General features: G+C 42.8%; 4 protein-coding genes across 4 annotated transcripts in view; all 4 read left to right on the forward strand.

The window, feature by feature from the left end:
• The first annotated feature begins 153 nt into the window (after window positions 1-153).
• On the forward strand, window positions 154-9,074 carry LOC109483369 (probable palmitoyltransferase ZDHHC4). Its single transcript, XM_019786374.1, is given in 8 exon segments — window positions 154-222; window positions 603-743; window positions 1,054-1,139; window positions 7,452-7,642; window positions 7,645-7,680; window positions 7,683-7,760; window positions 8,123-8,367; window positions 8,683-9,074. Coding segments are annotated over 7 exon segments (1,137 nt in total). The 5' UTR covers window positions 154-222; window positions 603-614; the 3' UTR covers window positions 9,055-9,074.
• LOC109483379 lies at window positions 1,979-3,609 on the forward strand. Its single transcript, XM_019786383.1, has one exon. The coding sequence runs from the start codon at window positions 2,151-2,153 to the stop codon at window positions 3,147-3,149; it is 999 nt and encodes a 332-aa protein (XP_019641942.1). The 5' UTR covers window positions 1,979-2,150; the 3' UTR covers window positions 3,150-3,609.
• Window positions 9,075-9,619: 545 nt separating the features above from the next.
• Window positions 9,620-11,953, forward strand: LOC109483386 (enoyl-CoA delta isomerase 1, mitochondrial-like). Its single transcript, XM_019786391.1, has 4 exons — window positions 9,620-9,915; window positions 10,350-10,533; window positions 10,980-11,131; window positions 11,718-11,953. The coding sequence occupies exons 1-4, from the start codon at window positions 9,754-9,756 to the stop codon at window positions 11,949-11,951; spliced, it is 732 nt and encodes a 243-aa protein (XP_019641950.1). The 5' UTR covers window positions 9,620-9,753; the 3' UTR covers window positions 11,952-11,953.
• Window positions 11,954-12,789: 836 nt separating this feature from the next.
• Window positions 12,790-18,323, forward strand: part of LOC109483409 (dynein heavy chain 3, axonemal-like) — a 48,495-nt gene continuing 42,961 nt past the window's right edge. The window contains exons 1-4 of the mRNA XM_019786420.1: window positions 12,790-13,176; window positions 15,322-15,423; window positions 17,341-17,438; window positions 17,775-17,890. Coding sequence (XP_019641979.1) covers window positions 13,162-13,176; window positions 15,322-15,423; window positions 17,341-17,438; window positions 17,775-17,890 — 331 coding nt within the window. The 5' untranslated portion in view covers window positions 12,790-13,161. The remainder of the gene's footprint in view (window positions 13,177-15,321; window positions 15,424-17,340; window positions 17,439-17,774; window positions 17,891-18,323) is intronic.

Genomic DNA, 18,323 nt, shown 5'->3' on the forward strand with positions numbered 1-18,323 from the left:
GAAACACTAAATCAACATCATAATATACACCTGATTAATGATTTGTGTTGTTATTATTTGTGTAGCAAAAAAAAGGCACCCCGTTTGTACTATGGAATATTCGTCTATCACGTGGCGTCATGTGGGGTGAGAGGTCAAAAACCCGGAAGTGACAGAAGAGAGTTCGAGAGTTGAACAGGTGGGGCAAAACGTGACAACAAACGACTCTAAATCGTCATACAGGTGTTGTTTTTACTCTGTTTGCTTTAACTGTGATCTTTTGTGTGCCTCGTAAGTGTGTAGGTCCACGTGTGATGGGTTTTCATAAGCTGAATGTTGAGTAAATCGTTCATGAAAAAGCTAAGAAAATGTAGTTTGCAAAGTAACATGAAATATTGAAACAATTTCTAAAAGTATCACATGCCAAAGGTGGTCGAGAGTTTAAAATTGACAAGTTATGTTTTGATTAGGATTAGGACTTAAGGGTACAAAGAAATTATTTGGATGGTGTTGTGCATGTATAATGCTTGTCTGGCTGGACAGAGTAGGTTGACAGCATGGGGGGAGGGGGGAGACACTGGAGAAATGGGTCTGAGTCTGGAATCTCTGCTTTCTTGTTCTAGACAAGAAGAAGAATGGACTTCCTCCTGCTGTCCACCCTGTACTTGGGTGTGTTCATCGTCCTGACATACGTACTCTGGTTTGGGAACAGTTCATTTCACAGGCGGGGCTATGTGGGCAAGCTGAGGAGGACAATCATTAAGGTAAGACATTTCCAGACTTAAAATGTATTTTTAAAAAATCATGTAATTCTCTTGAAGGCTTGAGTACCATACATGATCATACATACGTAGTTGTCTAGTGTGAAGTTTGTTACTTAGTGTGTAGGCAAGAAAATCAACAATTACAACATAAGTGTGTGTTTGTGTCATGTTTCATGTAGCATTTATATTAGCCCAACTTTTTAAAATCCAATATTACATTGAGTAACTAGAAAAGGCATATGTTAAAGTGTAATCAAGATTAAACTGTTGGTTTTGATATCTTGCTGTTGCTATTCCTGTTGTTTTGTAGGGAAGCTACTGGTGTTTCCACCATTGTCTACCATCCATTTTTAGAAGACAGATTGAAAACCTGTGGCTCTACGCAGCTTACACAAGGTACAGTACAGTGCAGTATAACCACAACTACTGTATGTGGCACAAATTCTTAATTGGAAAATGATTTACTTGAATATCAATAGTATACCACAAATTAGCCGTGGCGACTATTGATTCGGGCTTACATTGCATTACCCTCAGCAATAGTCGTGGAAAGATCCATTGGCAGAACTGCACATTTCCCGTTGGCTGCTCGATGCTCCGTTTTTGACCCGGTTTTTTGCTGTCCCGAGCTTCCCTACAATATAACTCCACAATTGGCCGGGTTGCCGATGTTTAGATCAGCCTAAATATTCCACAGCGCGACAGAAAAGTAGTAAAATAGCTAGTCGGCACAAGCTGGCGCCATCTTGGATATAGTCGGGAATGTCCGCTACCGCCGTCGGGAACACTCGGTAGCCTTTCCGGTTATAATCGGAGAGCTTTCGGTCGGGCTTCGGTAATCGTGACGCTTCCCGACGGCGGTAGCGGACATTCCCGACTATATCCAAGATGGCGCCAGCTTGTGCCGACTAGCTATTTTACTACTTTTCTGTCGCGCTGTGGAATATTTAGGCTGATCTAAACATCGGCAACCCGGCCAATTGTGGAGTTATATTGTAGGGAAGCTCGGGACAGCAAAAAACCGGGTCAAAAACGGAGCATCGAGCAGCCAACGGGAAATGTGCAGTTCTGCCAATGGATCTTTCCACGACTATTGCTGAGGGTAATGCAATGTAAGCCCGAATCAATAGTCGCCACGGCTAACCACAAATCACTGTACAAGTCTCAGTGATTCAAGAAAACAGCTTCACTCCTGGTCTTCTTTTCTTTTTACTTTTAACTATGTATGTCAGTATTTGGGGCGCAGAACCAAATCAGTTAATTGACTGCACGGAAATGACTTCTGACCTCTGACCCGAGGTCACATTTGGTTTCCGTTCTTATCGTGCTGTTACTGCAGCCACTCTAGAAAATCCTCGAAAAAATCCTCAAAAATTCTCGTTCAAATCCGACAATTTTTCGGAAGATATGGCTCCCAAACGTTCGAAGAAGTGTCCAGGATGCCATTTGGACGTCGCCCTGCACAAATCGGGCGTTGCTGGCAAGGATTGCACGGGGATTCTGGAAGACAACGGCGCTGTGGGTCAAGGCATGCAAGGCACCATGGCCGAGCTACAACAGCGCAAGGCAGAGCTTACTCAGCGCCTAGAGTTGAAGAAGCTTCAGCGGGAAGTGGATGCGCTTGAGAAGGAATTGGCCACAGACACCACTACAACCTCGCCACTTCCTACGGCCAAGGACGGGAGCAAGACGGACGAAACTCAAGACGATGAACGCAAGCATGTGGATTTCGGGCAAGCAGACATTACGTTAGCCCAGCTCCGCGAGGATGCCGCGCTTCAGAGCCTCGTATCCACAAAGTATGGGGATCTTGTCGGCGCGGGCAAGAAGCCAGAGAAAGGTAAGGCAATCCTATCTCCTGAGTCTTTCGTCCATAGTTTTCATTCAGCGGAAACGAAGAAGTATGACGAGCTCGAGATGGAAGAATTCCTGGCTGGCTGTATGGGTTTATTGCGCAATCCCGGCCTACCCTCCTATGAACTGATGGGGCGCATAGCACTGTTGGAATATACGTGTAACAAACTGGCTAGGTACGACTGGACCGTGGTTCGGTCTTTTCATGCAGCGGCGGTCAAACAAGCGCTCCGGAAGCCAGGCTCATGGTCGGACGACTGGGTAGCCCTGAAGGAGATTTACTTTGATGCCGATCCGCTCAAGATCAAGCCTGCCGGGTCCGCCGCGCGTCGACAGCCCAAGAAATCCGATCCTCCACGCTTCTGCTTTCGGTTCTCTAGGAACGAGTGCGCCGCTGATACGTGTCGTTTTGACCACCTTTGTTCTTACTGCTGGAACAAGACCTCGCAGAGGTTCAAACACTCAGCCGCTGACTGCCACAGGAAGCAAGCCGAAGAGAAACGCGCTTCATCTACCGATAACGGGGCCAACGTCAAGTCGTCTTCCGCATGACTACTTCCGGACATGCAACATTCTGTCAGCGACAATTTGCAACATTCTGTAAGTGACAATTTGCAACATTCGGTACGTGACAATTTGTTATCTAGTATTTCATTGTATCCCGATCTCATCGACCAGTGCACTTCTGGCTTCTTCTCGGATTGCGACATGAACGTTGTTTATCTTAGCGATAGTGTTACGCAAGAGTGCTTATCACAGCCGGGCTCTTCAGACGTGTCGGAGCCGTGTAGTTTACTTACTGCAGCACGTGCTGTCCCCTCACAAGAGGATTTATTGTTGTCAAATCTCCGCACGAGCGGGTCGGCTCTGGATGAGCCAGTGTCTCCAGTTATTTCCTCACACGAGGATGTATTGTTGTCAAATGTCCGCACAAGCGGATCGGACTTGGCTCGGCCAGCGTCCCGAGTAATTTCCTCAGGTGAGGATGTAATGTTGTCAGATCTCCGCACGGGCGGAATGGACTTCGATTCTTCTGTCAAGTTATTGAATGAACTCAGCGTACGTACGTTCGTCACGGATTTCCCCACGGATCGGCCAACACCCAGCGTAGTGGACTTCGCGAGGCATGCTCGGGTTCGACAGTCAGGCGTACCCAATTTTAAGTCCGAGCGCATTCCAGTACCCACCAAGCTACACGTTTCCGCCTGGCGAGGTCTCCTAGATGGTTTTCATGACACTGTCTTATGTGACTTCCTGGAGTTCGGCTTTCCAGTTAATTACGAGTCATCCGCGCAACCGCGAGTGCCGCGCACCAACCACCCCTCGGCTTTGCAGTACTCCAGTCACGTGGACAGGTTCATCAGCACTGAGTTGTCGCACGGAGCAACAATCGGGCCGTTGTCGCCGGCCACGTTCAGTCCCGGTTTGGTGTGCAATCCGTTGCAGACGGTGCCAAAGAAAGCCTCTCCGGATCGTCGCATCGTAGTGGACTTTAGTTACCCGCCCGGGTCTTCAGTTAACGACGGGATACCCACCGGGACCTATCTCGGTCAGCCGCATCGGCTTCGCTACCCCTCCATGGATGATTTCGTTGCGTTAGTTGTCAACGCCGGCCCAGGATGTCTCATGTTTAAACGTGACCTTCGCCGCGCATACAGACAGTTGTTCGTGGACCCTGCAGATTATCACCTGTTGGGATTCTCCTGGCGTGGTTACGATTACGCGGACGTGGTCTGCCCCTTCGGCTTACGTTCTAGCGCACAGGCGTGTCAGCGCACGACTGACGCCGTCGCGTTCATATATAATAGATGCGGATTTCGTTGTGTCAACTACTTGGACGATCTCGGCGGCGCAGACTCTCCGCACAGGGCCGAGTTAGCGTTCGATACTTTAGGTCGGCTATTACGGTACCTCGGACTAATCGAGGCGGACGACAAAGCCACGCCGCCGTCCACTCGTATTGTCTTTCTCGGTCGCACAGTGGACTCTATTCGCATGACTATCGAAGTGACACCGGAGAGACTTTCCGACACGTTGGCCGAGTTGGACCGTTGGCGTGTCAAGACCAGTGTTCGCAGACATGAAGTTGAGTCTCTGTTGGGAAAGCTACACTTCTTGGGGTCGTGCGTGCGACCTGGAAGATTGTTCGTTTCACGGATGATATTGTTCCTGCGACGCTATTCGGATCGTCACCAGCGGCTGAGTATAGACTGTGAGTTTCGCAAAGACCTTCTATGGTGGTCTACGTTCCTACCTTGTTACAACGGTGTCTCCTTAATTCCGCGGACCGGCTGGACGGAACCCGATGCTGTTTTCAGTTCAGACGCCTGTCTGACAGGCTGCGGCGGCTTTCTCCGATCCACAGCACTGGGGAATACTTCCACGCCACTTTTCCGCCTTCCGTGCTCGCGTCAAACCCTTGCATCAACAGTTTGGAGCTACTGTCCATCTTGGTTTGCGCACGGCTGTGGGGCAAACACTGGGCCGGCAGCAGGATAGTAGTCATGTGTGACAATGAAGCATCGGTTACTGTGTTGAACTCTGGCCGGAGCCGCTCCCCGTTCTCCAACCTGCTTACGGAATCTGTGGCTCTGTGCGGCCGTAGGACAGTTCGAGCTTCGCGCCATTCACATCCCTGGCCTCGAGAATCGCCTTGCTGATCACCTCAGTCGCTGGACGTCTTCCAACTACCACCAGAACGAGTTTCTGCGTTATCAGCACACATGCACGCCTGTGAGGTAGAAGTATCGTTGCATCAATTCGATTTACTGACTCAGTTGTAATTTTACAGGTCTTCACACGCAGCTTCAGCGCTTGGACAATGACGTCGAGGCGGCCAAGAGGTCTGCATTTGCCGCTGGTACCTACGCTAACTTACGGACTCAGTGGACAGCGTTCCTGTTGTTTTGTGAGTATTTCCGGCTTCCAGCCATTCCCACAGACGCGAGGACTCTGACCAGATACGCTCAGTTCCTCTCACGCTCATTGAAGAGCCCCGGCACGGTCCAGATCTACATCCACGGTGCCAGACTGCTCCAACGATTCCAAGGGTGCGAGCCTCCCCCGTCTGACGCGTTCGAGCTACGCCTTGTCCTTTCCTCGTTCCGCCGACAATCCCCGCACATTCCGCAGCGTACACTTCCGATCACTCCGGCTATCCTCCTGCGGCTGCGGGATCATCTGGATCTAAATAGACCGCTTCATGCCACCTTGTGGGCGGCGTACACCGTTGCCTTCTTCACACTACTTCGGAAGTCGAATCTCGTGCCTAAGACGACGTCTGCGTTTGACCCAGGCAAGCACCTGACTCGGGGTGCTATCCGCGTCACTTCGGACGGACTTGTGGTGCGTATAACATGGTCCAAGACTCTACAGTTCAAGCAGAGGGTCCTGCTGCTTCCTGTGCCGGCCATCCCCGGTCATCCCCTGTGCCCACGACACGCGTACGTCAACATGTGCAGCCTCCTCCCGGTTGGATCGGACTCTCCAGCCTTCCTCGTACCGGGCTCGGCGGGCAGGTTGGTATCATTGACACATGCCTCTCTGGTGGCACATCTCAAAACTCTGCTCGCGGCCGCTGGACTGCCGTCAGGTGACTACTCCGGCCATAGTTTCCGCCGCGGCGGAGCAACATTCGCGTGGCATTGCGGAGCTGATCCTCAGATCATTAAACTGCTCGGTGACTGGAGCTCGGACGCTTTCCAGTCGTACCTTGACAGCTCCTTCGAGCAGCGACGTTCGTTCGCGACTCTACTTGCGACCAGAATCAACCAAGGTTTCCTGGAACCGGACCGGGACGCAGTATAGACTCATACGAACTCTACACGAACTCTCGTTTATTGTTCTACTGTGGATTTATCTGATGCCTTTGTGCGGCCTCCTGTTCTCACGTGGATATATCATGTCTTAGCACTAGTTTGACTACCTGTATTAGGCATGACAGGGCAGTCCTACGTATCTCCCGTTACTGCTACTAGCGGCCCTGCTCTGAGCCAGTTTTGTACCGTTTACATAATAGACTTGGCGAACTTCCATGTTAGTACCTAGTGGTTCCCGTTGTTCAGCTTGTCCGTCAGTTTCGCCTTAGTATCTACCAATTTCGTCAGTTTCGCATGTAGTATCCACCAATTTCGCAATATGCTTCGGTTCTTTAGCCCACTACTTGTTAGCCAGTTGTCGCCGCACCGCAGTGTCGGCGTTTGTTGTACCAATTCGCTATTAGCCCCTCGGCGCTTGTTCTACGGATTCATTGTTAGCCCCTCGGCCCTTGCGGCCTTTGTTTCGGCTTCCCTCCCTCCGCCTCCGGCCTCACTACTACACTTACTGCACTCTCCCCACCCTACTGTCTCCCTATGGGCTTGGTCTCGGTGGATTTGAAATGTTACATTAAAATTTTTACCAAGCCCAGCACCTGTATTGTCATCTTGAGTGAGAGTGCAGATAATTGTCAGTATTTGGGGCGCAGAACCAAATCAGTTAATTGACTGCACGGAAATGACTTCTGACCTCTGACCCGAGGTCACATTTGGTTTCCGTTCTTATCGTGCTGTTACTGCAGCCACTCTAGAAAATCCTCGAAAAAATCCTCCCACCCTCCCACCCGTGGATTTGAAATGTTACATTAAAATTTTTACCAAGCCCAGCACCTGTATTGTCATCTTGAGTGAGAGTGCAGATAATTAAGAAATCTTATAGGCTGCAACATCTGGTACATGTATCAATTAAAGTTTACTAGTTAATTGATTTGCAGATTGAGTAGCTGATTGGTTTATCACTTAACATGAATCCAAAAGTATTTTGATTGACAGATGCACACGATGCTCTAACTTCTAAATGTCTTTTTCTTCTTTTCAGAAACCCACTTTTCCAATGCCTGTATATCATTCTGGTTGTATCCGGCTTTTCCACCTTCCAGCTTGATGTCCTACACTACGCTGCTCTATATGAGTCCCCCGCCCTCCCCCTCTACCAGAAACTACCCCTCTACATCCTGAGTGTCAATGCTGTGCTGTTCTGTGCTCTAAGCATGGGAGATCCTGGAGTGATCACAAAGAAAACGTGGAGAAACATCTTAAGTTGTACGAGTAGATGGGCGGCTTTACAGAGGGAGTGAACACTGCCGGACTTGTCAGTTTGAAAAACCAGCCAGGTCCAAACACTGTGGTGAGTTTAATGGTATCCAATGCAATTTCAGGATGGCAAAGCTGGAATATTCTGACTAAGGCAATCTGTACTATTATACAATATTGACACATACCCCAATGCCCCATATTAGCACATTTGCATCTGTATTTCATACTTTCATACAAGTTAGCGCCAAAATGAGTCATTTCCTGGGTGGTACCCTAAAATTAGCCCAGCATACTTATTTCAAAGATGCATGAAATACAATGATAACTGCAGTAAATTACTTAAAGCTAACAAAGTTTTCAAACATTGTCATGTTAAAGTCTACCTGCAACCTTTTGTATGTGAACCTCCTCACTCAAGCTCTTCAAAACTTGTACTCTTTGTTTCTCTTACAGCATTTTGTAACCACTGTGTGTACCGGTTTGACCACCACTGCCTGTGGGTGAACTGCTGTGTTGGTGGGCTGAACCACCGTCTGTTCCTGGGCTTCCTGGCCAGTCTGTGCTGCTTGTGTGGCTACATTTCCTATGCAACCTGCAAGGTGGCGCTGCTGATAGTGGAAGCCAACAAGCTGTGGTCTGCCCATTATGTGGACCGCTATGGGAGACCTCAGCCCATGGACCTACGCACTTTGTGCCAGGTGAGAGAGAGGATTTTGGTAGTTTGTAGTGCCATTTCAATTTTCTTCACCTTATGAAATATTTTTCAGAAAATAACTTTTTTCCATTTCCTGTAATGTTGGCAATATAAAACTAAATGGCTTCATGTGTTATTTACAATGTCTTTAGGTTTATAATTTATAATACAAAATATTTTGCATTGCCCATTGTCTTTTAGACCTTGTTTAACAGATTTTTATTTTTTTTATTTTTGGAGATCATTCTGGATTTTGCTATATTTAAAAAAAAATGAAACTCAAAATGTTAGATATATTTTTGTGTTTTTCCTTATACAGTACCTGTTCATGCAGCATCCAAGGATGATCTTCCTCCTGATTTCTCTCAGTGCTCTCACCGTACTACTCGTTGGTTTTACTCTATACCATCTGTACCTCACCCTCAACAATGTCACCACCAACGAACTCTACAAGAAACCTGCTTCTCAGCAACAACAACAACAACAACAACAACAACAACAGGACAAAAACAGTACCACAAAAGGAAAAGTGCGACATAAGACAAAGCAAACAAAACAACATGAAGAAGAAGGTAGTCAGAGAAAGACAAAATTTACTGTAAAATGTCAACATCGTAGATGGAATCCTTACCACAGAGGATACTTTCAGAATGTTTGTGAGGTCCTCTGGCCACTTGCGAGGAAAAGATGATAATGTAATGTATACATTTATAATAACCTATCATCATGTTATCTTGTTTTTGGGGACAATTCTGAGATGTTGATACAATAAAGTGTGGTTTACAGCAAAAGTTTTTGTTTCAATGTGCAGATTTTCTTAATTAAAAAGAATGTAAGTCAACTCTAGTACATGTAGCATGAAAGTTCACCTAAGTTGGTAAGTTACATAATGAGAAATCCAAGAGAAACCCAAACCTCTGCTTGGAGAGTATACTAGTAACCATTTATTGCCAAACCCTACAATATATGGTGTACTTAACACATCTCCTTCTCGACAAAGGTAACAAGAAGGTTAGAGGGGCAATCCACTTTACTATTTCGCCTATTTAACGTTATTTCAGTGACGCCTTTCAATGACTGATTAACTGGTGCATTTCTTCGTGGGGACGAGATTGTCATTTGCTTGGGAACGAGAACAAACATGGCGGCGACCTGATGTTTTGTTTTCGCGATCTTCACAATTTTTGCCAAAAAATCAAAAAGTGTTCTCCGGTGAAACAAAACCACCATGGGCCTTCTCAGGCAGTCTGCAATGTTTTCTAAACGCCTGTTTCTTTTGCCGTCACTCTTTAATCCGGGAAAAAGAGCCTTGTGTAGCCAAAAGACGTCGAAGAAGAATATTTTTTTGCAGACGACAAAAAGCTCGGATGGCGACTTCGCCATAGTGCGGATGCAGAGACCGCCGGCTAACGGCCTGAACCTGGAGTTCCTGACGGAGCTGACCATCCTGCTGGAGAAGCTGGAGGACGATCACTCCTGCCGCGGGATGGTTCTGACGTCTTCCCTTCCCGGGATCTTCAGCGCCGGGATCGACATGGGCGAACTGACTCTGGTCTGCCCCCCTCCCCACTCGTAAAAGTGCTTTGCGTAGTTTGTGTACGTACTGACCGTAGTATAATGATGACAGTGAAATATTGCTTTACGAAAAAATGCTCTTTATTTAAGATTTATCACATTTTTCTCGATATATAATTTGTTGTCATGAGTTTAACTTCGAAATTCGCCATGCTTTCTGACTGTGTGCTTGAAATTATAAAGAGATACTTCACATAGCTTCGTTGTTTTGGCGCTATTTCAAATAAAGTAAGAAATTATAACAAAAATATGCTAAGAAATGGCAGTAAATGTCAATATCAGACAGATTTCCTCATCCAGGATAATAAATATCAAGGAGGTTAACCTCCTTGTAAATATTAGTTATGACGTCCTGAATTTGCATCTGATGTCTTTAAATCATCATAATAATGTAATGTGAAATATCCCCAGACTGCGAGCCATGGTCCCGAGCATGTGACAGCCTTCTGGCGAGCTCTGCAGACCTTCATCATCAACCTGTACCAGTCCCACCTGGTTACTATAGCAACCATCACAGGCCACGCCCCTGCCGGGGGATGTCTGCTGTCATTGGCCTGTGACTACAGAGTCATGGCTGCTGGCAACTTTACCATTGGTCAGTCAAGTATTCAATCAATGAGATCATTGATCAATTGCTATTTGTGTTGTATTGCTACTGTAATTTGTTTGGTCAACTTTGGTGTGTTTTGTACAATGTATTGATCACAATGGTACACATATACAAACTGTGGCATCCACATACCAGTGGCATGTAGAAGCCTAATCTACATGTGGCATTGAACTAAAATGTGCATCAACATAAACGCAAACAAGAGTTCCATGATCTCATACCTTGCCAGATGATTTTAATATTTTTGTTATAAATGTTTCTCATTGATTAAGCAAATAAGATACCAGTACTCATTTTGCATAAATCATTAGTATATCAGTTGCACTTGATGACATTGTCCACCCAATGACAGGCTATTCTATTGCATTTCTATTACATAATTTCTTAGATTATGTAAATGTGGTCCTGATTTGAATAATTTATTCTGTCAGGTATCAGTGCTGTGCGAGCAGGACTGTTCCCCCCAGCCTGGATACAGATGTTACTGTCAGACATCATCGGGAAGAGACAAGCAGAGTTGTCCATCCTTCAGGGGAAACTCTACAGTCCTGAGGAGGCTCTACAACTGGGCCTGGTGGACAAGGTACAATATTAGGACAAGGAGGTTAAATACTAAGTATTCAACCCTCTTGATTTCGACTGGACCTCTGGGAAGAGCGCCTAAGGCTGACAGGGCATTTCCAGTATAAATAAAGGCGATTAATTGATTGATTGATTGATTGATTGATTGATTGATTGATTGATTGATTGATTGATTGATTGATTGATTGATTGATTGATTGATTGATTGGTTGGTTGGTTGGTTGGTTGGTTGATTGATTGATTGATTGATTGATTGATTGATTGATTAGGCCTAGCATGGTGGTCAAATCAGGGCTGCAAAGTTCCCACCTTTTCTAGAACCCGAACTGTGTTCAGTTGTGTTCAATCTGGGTAATTCGACCCGAACACGGAGACCAATATTAAAAACCAATATAAAAATGATGCCTAAAACATGATTCTGACTGACTGGCTGGCTGAAAATCTTTGCTTTCGGAAATATAATTTTGAAAAATATCACTAGTATTTTGTCAGTATTTGATAAATCATTCAGGCATGAAATCCTTGATGTCTTAGTGTTTTTCCCCCATGAAAAATCCTTGATGTCTTTTTGTTTTCTCTATGTTAAGGTTGTTCCAGAGACAGACATGATGTCTGCGGCTGAGTCAGAGCTGCGTCAGTGGCTGCAGGTTCCAGACGCAGCCAGGATCCTCACCAAGTCCAACCTCCGCAGAAAACTGCTGCAGGCTTTCGAACACAACAGGGAGAGGGAAGTCGAGGAAATCACCAGATTCATTCAGACAGACTCTTTCCAAAACAACTTGAAGGAATTTATGCAAAATTTGAAAAATAAAAAGAGATAAAATATCATCATGATGATATTTGATTTCATAAGAATTTGAATTATGAGTTCATTGATGATGACTGTGCATGCACAGTGTGATGCATTGTGGGTCAGTGTCAAATTTGAAGGCCACTGCACGTGACTTAAATAAATAAAAAATGTCTGGACATGTGTTAAGCATGGTCTAAGTAAGGACGTTATGTCAAGGTGATATAATGCATTCTTGGTCTAGAAAAGAACTGTTTATACGTTCAGGGCCTTTAACTTTGACATATTACCCACAATGCCCTATTAAGGCTACACATGCCCAGTTGGAACCAATGACTAGCATATTAAAAATAAAAATAGAATAATATATGATTTTATTTAATTAGATAGGCAGAGGGAAATTACTACAATTTTGGAGTAATATTCTTTATGTAGTCTAAAAAAAAGGTAGCAACATGTAATCAACACCAAGGAGGTTGAAACCTCCTTGCCAAAACATGTCAGAAAATCATGAATTTCCTGATTCCCAGCATATCTGCTTTGCCATACCATTGATGTAAAGAACTTTGAATAAAAGTTTGGAAGTCTGAAGTGTTGTTCTTTCTTGGTGGGCAAGCATGAAATTTCCACCTGCGCATCACATCCTTGACGTCATGAGCAAAACTCTCGGCTTGCTCCAACGAATATTGGTTTCTTCGGCCCGAGCGTAGACATCCTGAATCCAATTTCTTTAGCCTTTACAAAACAAGATAATACGGCCCGACAAAGACGGCATCGTCAAGAATTTCCTCGAAAGCGCCTTGAAAGCTTGCCCGAACACCACCTTGTTCATAAGCGCCGCGTAGCGACTTTCTCCATTATTGCACACCAAGCGGTCTCTATGACGACCAAGTCCCCGGATGTGTAATCCAGTCTGAAGGGCCACTGGCGCTCACGATCGGGTTCTGCTACAATTTCTGCTACAAAAACCACGAATTTTTAGCCCAGACGCAAGTTAGAAGCAGTAATACCGCTGTATATAGAAGTTCTGGGTGTTACAAGATCCACAGCTTTCCACAGAAACCTGGAGATTTGTCGGAGGCGTCGAGAATTCCCGCCGGTTGTGAAGTTTTTTCTACAGACACTGTGATCTTCCAAGACGCCGCGAAGGAACTTTTGCTACAGAAATCCTTGCACCAAAAATGGTTGGTGACATCCTTCAGGATTTGCTGATCTTGTAAGAAAGACACCAAGACTCAAGAATGGAACGTCTTCGGGTAGGTTTTGATGCAATAAGTCAACATTTATGTTGTAATATGTATAACTCTTGCTAATGAAAAACATACCTTAGACTACATGTGTTTTATAATCGCTGCGATTCGAGCCAAGTTTGCCCTCAAATTTATAGATTCTTTCACCAAGACATGACAAAAAGTTACGTAAACCCAGGTTTATAAAGTGACAATGCTTCAGATGAAAGATAATGAAATATTTTACTTGTTTTTAGTTGTTATTTAGTTTGAGTGCAGCGATCAACGTAGTGCCTTTTGAGGGGGAGTGTCATGGCGGGGTTGATATTGTTTACAAACAACATCAAGAAACAACATAAAAAATCACAAATTGATTTGAATTAACTTTGCTTGTTACATTGTATATAACAAAGTTTGGTATATTGCCCTTACTATGAAAACAACTGATTGTTATTTTCATTTGAATTGTTAATTTCTTTCAATTGATAACAATTAACGTTAAATGTAGTTCGCAATATGTTGAAGGTTGACTATCACTTTTAAAAGTGTTAATTTCTAAACACATTACAATTTTCTAGCACGTTTGGGAGCTAAAAATGTTTTAAAATTGTTTTGCTTATTACAATGTAGATTCCTGTCAATAGATGTTACAACACATTTGTGATATTAGACAATGAAAATGCAGTTGTCTGTTTTCATTAGCATCAAAAATAGTGTGTGTTCACCAATGACAAAAGTTTCCAGCTTGCTCGAAAAAAAAATGCCATTTTGTAATGTCTAATTTCCCTCAACTCTGAAAAGAGAGAAATTAAGTTTAAGAAACTATAAGCCTTTACACACACATTGTTTTTTGGTATCCCAATTTTTTGATTATCATAATTTCTGAAAGTTTGAATTAAAAAACTGTTATTATATACAATGTAATGTTACTCCCTGTAAGTGCTGTTCTAGAATAACAAAGTGTCACTAATGATATTGTTGCGAAGCAAACATTATATGGAGCAAGAATTTAGAACAAGTTAAACAATGTAACCATTATAATATGCAACATCTTATTGATAGCATTAGGCTTTTCAATGATTTGAAATTAATCCAAGTATGGACTTTTGAATATAGTAGTCTGAAAGAGAAGTTGCATTGATTGAATAGCAAGCGAAGTTGAACTTACTATTTAATACAACCACTTGTTTAAAACACCAGTCAACTTTTTGATGACCGTCTGTCATCTGCACTGAAGCTAGACCAGTTTTACTGATAACAATCAGTGGAAATGACAGATATCGAAATGTCATCTCTTGTTAAACAAATGTTTGTCACATATGGAGAACTTATCTCATTCAATCGTTCATCAACTTGTTAAATTGTTCAGAAAAAAAAATCAGAGTCTGTCTTGGTGTCCTTGCATACTGTATATATTGCCCATTTTTAGAACAGATTATTTAGTATCTATTGGTGCCTGTCAACCCCTCACTGTTGCCCCCTTAGGTAGTACATTGACAAGTGCATTTTAAACACAACCCCTCTACCCCCTGGGCAGACACATGTGTCAAATTAAACCACTGATGTTGTGATTTGAGGTAGCATATGGTTATGTGGTTACAGTACTTACACACATCTTGTCACGAATTAGGTCGTTCCGCATTAATATTGTATGAAGTCACTGATATGATAGGAAATTTGTATGAAGGATAGCGTGTGAATTGGCATCCAGAACTAGAGTGAAAAATTATTGTGTCAAATCAAAAGTATTGTGCTACGTCCTACCTTTGGGAGTTGATTATGGATCAAATGATGGTTTGATTACTGTTATGGTAAAATCATCATGAAGTTATGATTTAAGGAAATTAAGCAAATATATATGATTAATGATGGAGGATAGTACTTCTATAAAGATTATGTGATAATTAAAATGTGAAAAACTTAAAAGGTACACTTTTTTATGTTCTTAATCTTAATAGGTAGGAAGTTAATTTCTTAGGCCATATCAAATTAAATCACGGGGTTGTGACGTATTTTGACATGTCACTGACATGCTTACTTGAAGGCAATTACTGAAATGCTACTTTTGGATAATTATATATATAAGAAGGTATGGTGTACCTACTTTTGACAAATACCAATTTTCTATGTTATAATGCCATTGAACTCAATGTAATATTCTCTTTTCTGTAGATGAATGAATCTCCGATCCACAACAGCAGTATAACGCGAGGGTTGCCAGGGTTACCACCGCTCCCCACACCCGCCGCTAATGAACCGTCTGAGCTCTACCAGGTACGTTTGATAGCACAGCTGCAGGTTTTAATAAAGCTACAGTCCATCACATATACCAGTACCAGTTTGCAATTGTGGTACAGTGTATCAGATATATAATCATTACTAAAAAAAAGTATTACAACATGATGGAGCTTTTGTAACAAATTGTATTTACGTGAAGGGTAAGGCAGCAGGTAGAAGGTTAAGAATCATTTCTTATAGCCCAAAACCCCTATAAATAAAATCATCATCATCTTCATCCGTCGTCTCTGTTGAGCGGGGTATATAAATGAATAAAATAATTCATTTTCAGCTATTGTAAATAATTGTGAGAAACAGTTTTTAATCAGTTTTAAAGCTCTAAAATATCTAGTTGTCATTGTATGTTACTGTCAGCCACAGAATGTTTAAACTGTGCCTTTCAGTACAGTCTTGTTGTTCAATTGTCCATAATTACATAATTCCTGAGAAAAACCTGCCCCTGAAAATCCCATGATGATAATGTTGGATTTTGTAGGCAGTTGAAGAATTCTACTGGTGACTCAGAGCTAAACGCACAGTCATCATTGCACAATCGAACTAAAAAAACATAATAAGGGCCTTCTAAATAGTAAACCTGATATTTTACAGACCTTGCAAAGGTTTTGTAGGGGTCAACCAGTTAAGAAATAAGGGGGAGGGTGGTACTCGTAAATGTTGTAATTGTTAAAAACGCAATTTTAGTATCTGTCATGCCAAATGAAAATTGTTACTAATTTACAGAACTAGAAATTTGTCATGTGTATTTTATATTAGGTTTTAGAGAGGAAAAAATTGAAAGAAATGTAGTTTGCTGTTTTCGTAAAAACTCCCCTCAACCCACGTCCTACTTTTAGTGGTTGCTCCCTTTTGTGCTCCATTCACACGTTATTTCAGGCCTGAGGTTATTTGGTTACGCAGACCCTGGCTACCAAAGACGTAGCCCTTTGTTTGGCCTTTCGTGCCCCTTTGTGTTTGTTTGTTATGTAAGCAAACGATGTGATGGCTCCCGTGCTCGAGAGCAACTTCTGCGTTCAGATTTTTTCATCGCCAAGAGACGTCGCGTATACACACCTGTCGTTGGCATACACGTTTCGTATTTTAAGTCAGGAACCAATTAAATGTGGCGTTGTTGCAAAGCTCTATGATTACAGTACTTTACTCTTTAGTAACTGTTGCAAAATGTTCAGTCCGACTCCAAGGTGGCCCAATTTTTTGTGTGTGTTCTTAGTAAGATAAATTACCATTAAGTATTAAAGGGATAGACTGTGATTGCACTGCAGTGAAGGGTGCTTTGTATACACCTGCAGTTGACTCTTGAGAACTTTTCATTCCAAATAGAAGTCTAACAAAGAGCAAGTCTAATTTAGAAATTAGAGCAAGCAAGCTAAAACCTAAGTTCCTACAAAAAAACTCCTGATACAGCATAGTTACTACATATTATGCAAAAACATTTTGTATAAGATTTATTAATTACAGTGACATACTTTAAAAGTCTCTTGACGAAGTTATCTTTTGGACCTTTGAAACCTAAAATCCTTTGAATCCTTTGAACTCCAGCTTATCATATAGTTTTCTGATCTCTGAACCACAAAATCCTCTTTCAATGTCAGCAGTACTGTTCATAATGTACGACACTCAGGTATTTAAGTCTTATATATGGGAGAACTTATAACTAAGCCTCACAGTCTATGCAAAGAAGGTTAGTCTAATTATAAGACAAAATGGGGGGGGGGGTAAATAATATCAATAAAGTAGCATTTTCCAAAGCTACTTTAACAATTTGTTAAGTCACCAACTGTCATCCTGCAATAGTTGTCTATTTTCAAGCACTTGAGATATGTGGTGCTCAAATGATAACTCATGTATGTACTGTATAATATACTGATCACTTGCACCTTGTTGATTTGTCCGTAGGTGGTGCTTCGGCACAGCGAGCACCCGCCTATCATGCAGGGTCACTCCTGGACGCTGGCCGCACCCTTCAAGGAACAGAAGTACTGCCGAACCCCCAGGTAAGGATTATTTAAGTCTGAAGTAAACTTAAAGGTACATGTATCGAATAACACTTAGACTAGTTAACAGGTGTCATAAGGTTCCAAGTACTAGACTTGGATCTAGCATACAATTTTGAATCATTTTCACTTTTAAAGTGCAGAAAAGATATGCTAGGAGTTCTAATTATAGGCCATTATGATAATAAAAATATGTCTTTAAAACCTTTTCATGGCTTAATTATAAAAATTGATGTTATTTGATACTTAATTTTAGAAGTGTATTCAAATGTATAATGTCCAGAATTTGTTTCTTTCATAAATGTTTGTTGATCAGTTGTTTTTGTTTGTTTACAGTGAGTCGATTGCCAACAACTACACGCCGACAGCGAGCGATCTCAGGATCAAGAACATCAAAACTATCCCGCCCATCGCCAGGCCGGGCACCAAACGGTCTCCCAGGAGTCCTTCACGTATCCTTTTTCATACAAGGATTTTAAAATGAAGTGTTTTAAGTTCCTTCAAAGGCTAATAGAACACAAAACAGAAAACTGTTTGTTTGTCATGCTTTTCTTTGCACATGTCACATATTCAGGACCTTCCCATGACTTTGCTTTAAGTTGGTGCTAGGTTGGAAATAGTCTGGAATCCATCCTAGCTTAAGCTCTCAGTTCACCCAGCTGTCAGCTGTCGATTGCATTCAAGCAAAATGCCATGACTTTCTCGGCTTTTTCAACATTCATAATCAGGGCTAGCACATGGTCAGCTATGTGTGATAGGAGCTCAAGAAATGTTTTAGTCAATAGCTTTTATAACTTAAATTCAAAATACATTGAAATTTTGAGACAAGTTCTTTAGGTTGGTACTGAAATGCCTTCCAATGCCTTAGTTACCATGTATAATGTC

This window comes from Branchiostoma belcheri, unplaced genomic scaffold, assembly GCF_001625305.1.
Source record: "Branchiostoma belcheri isolate BF01 breed outbred unplaced genomic scaffold, Haploidv18h27 scaffold64, whole genome shotgun sequence".
In the NCBI taxonomy this organism is placed as follows: domain Eukaryota; kingdom Metazoa; phylum Chordata; class Leptocardii; order Amphioxiformes; family Branchiostomatidae; genus Branchiostoma; species Branchiostoma belcheri.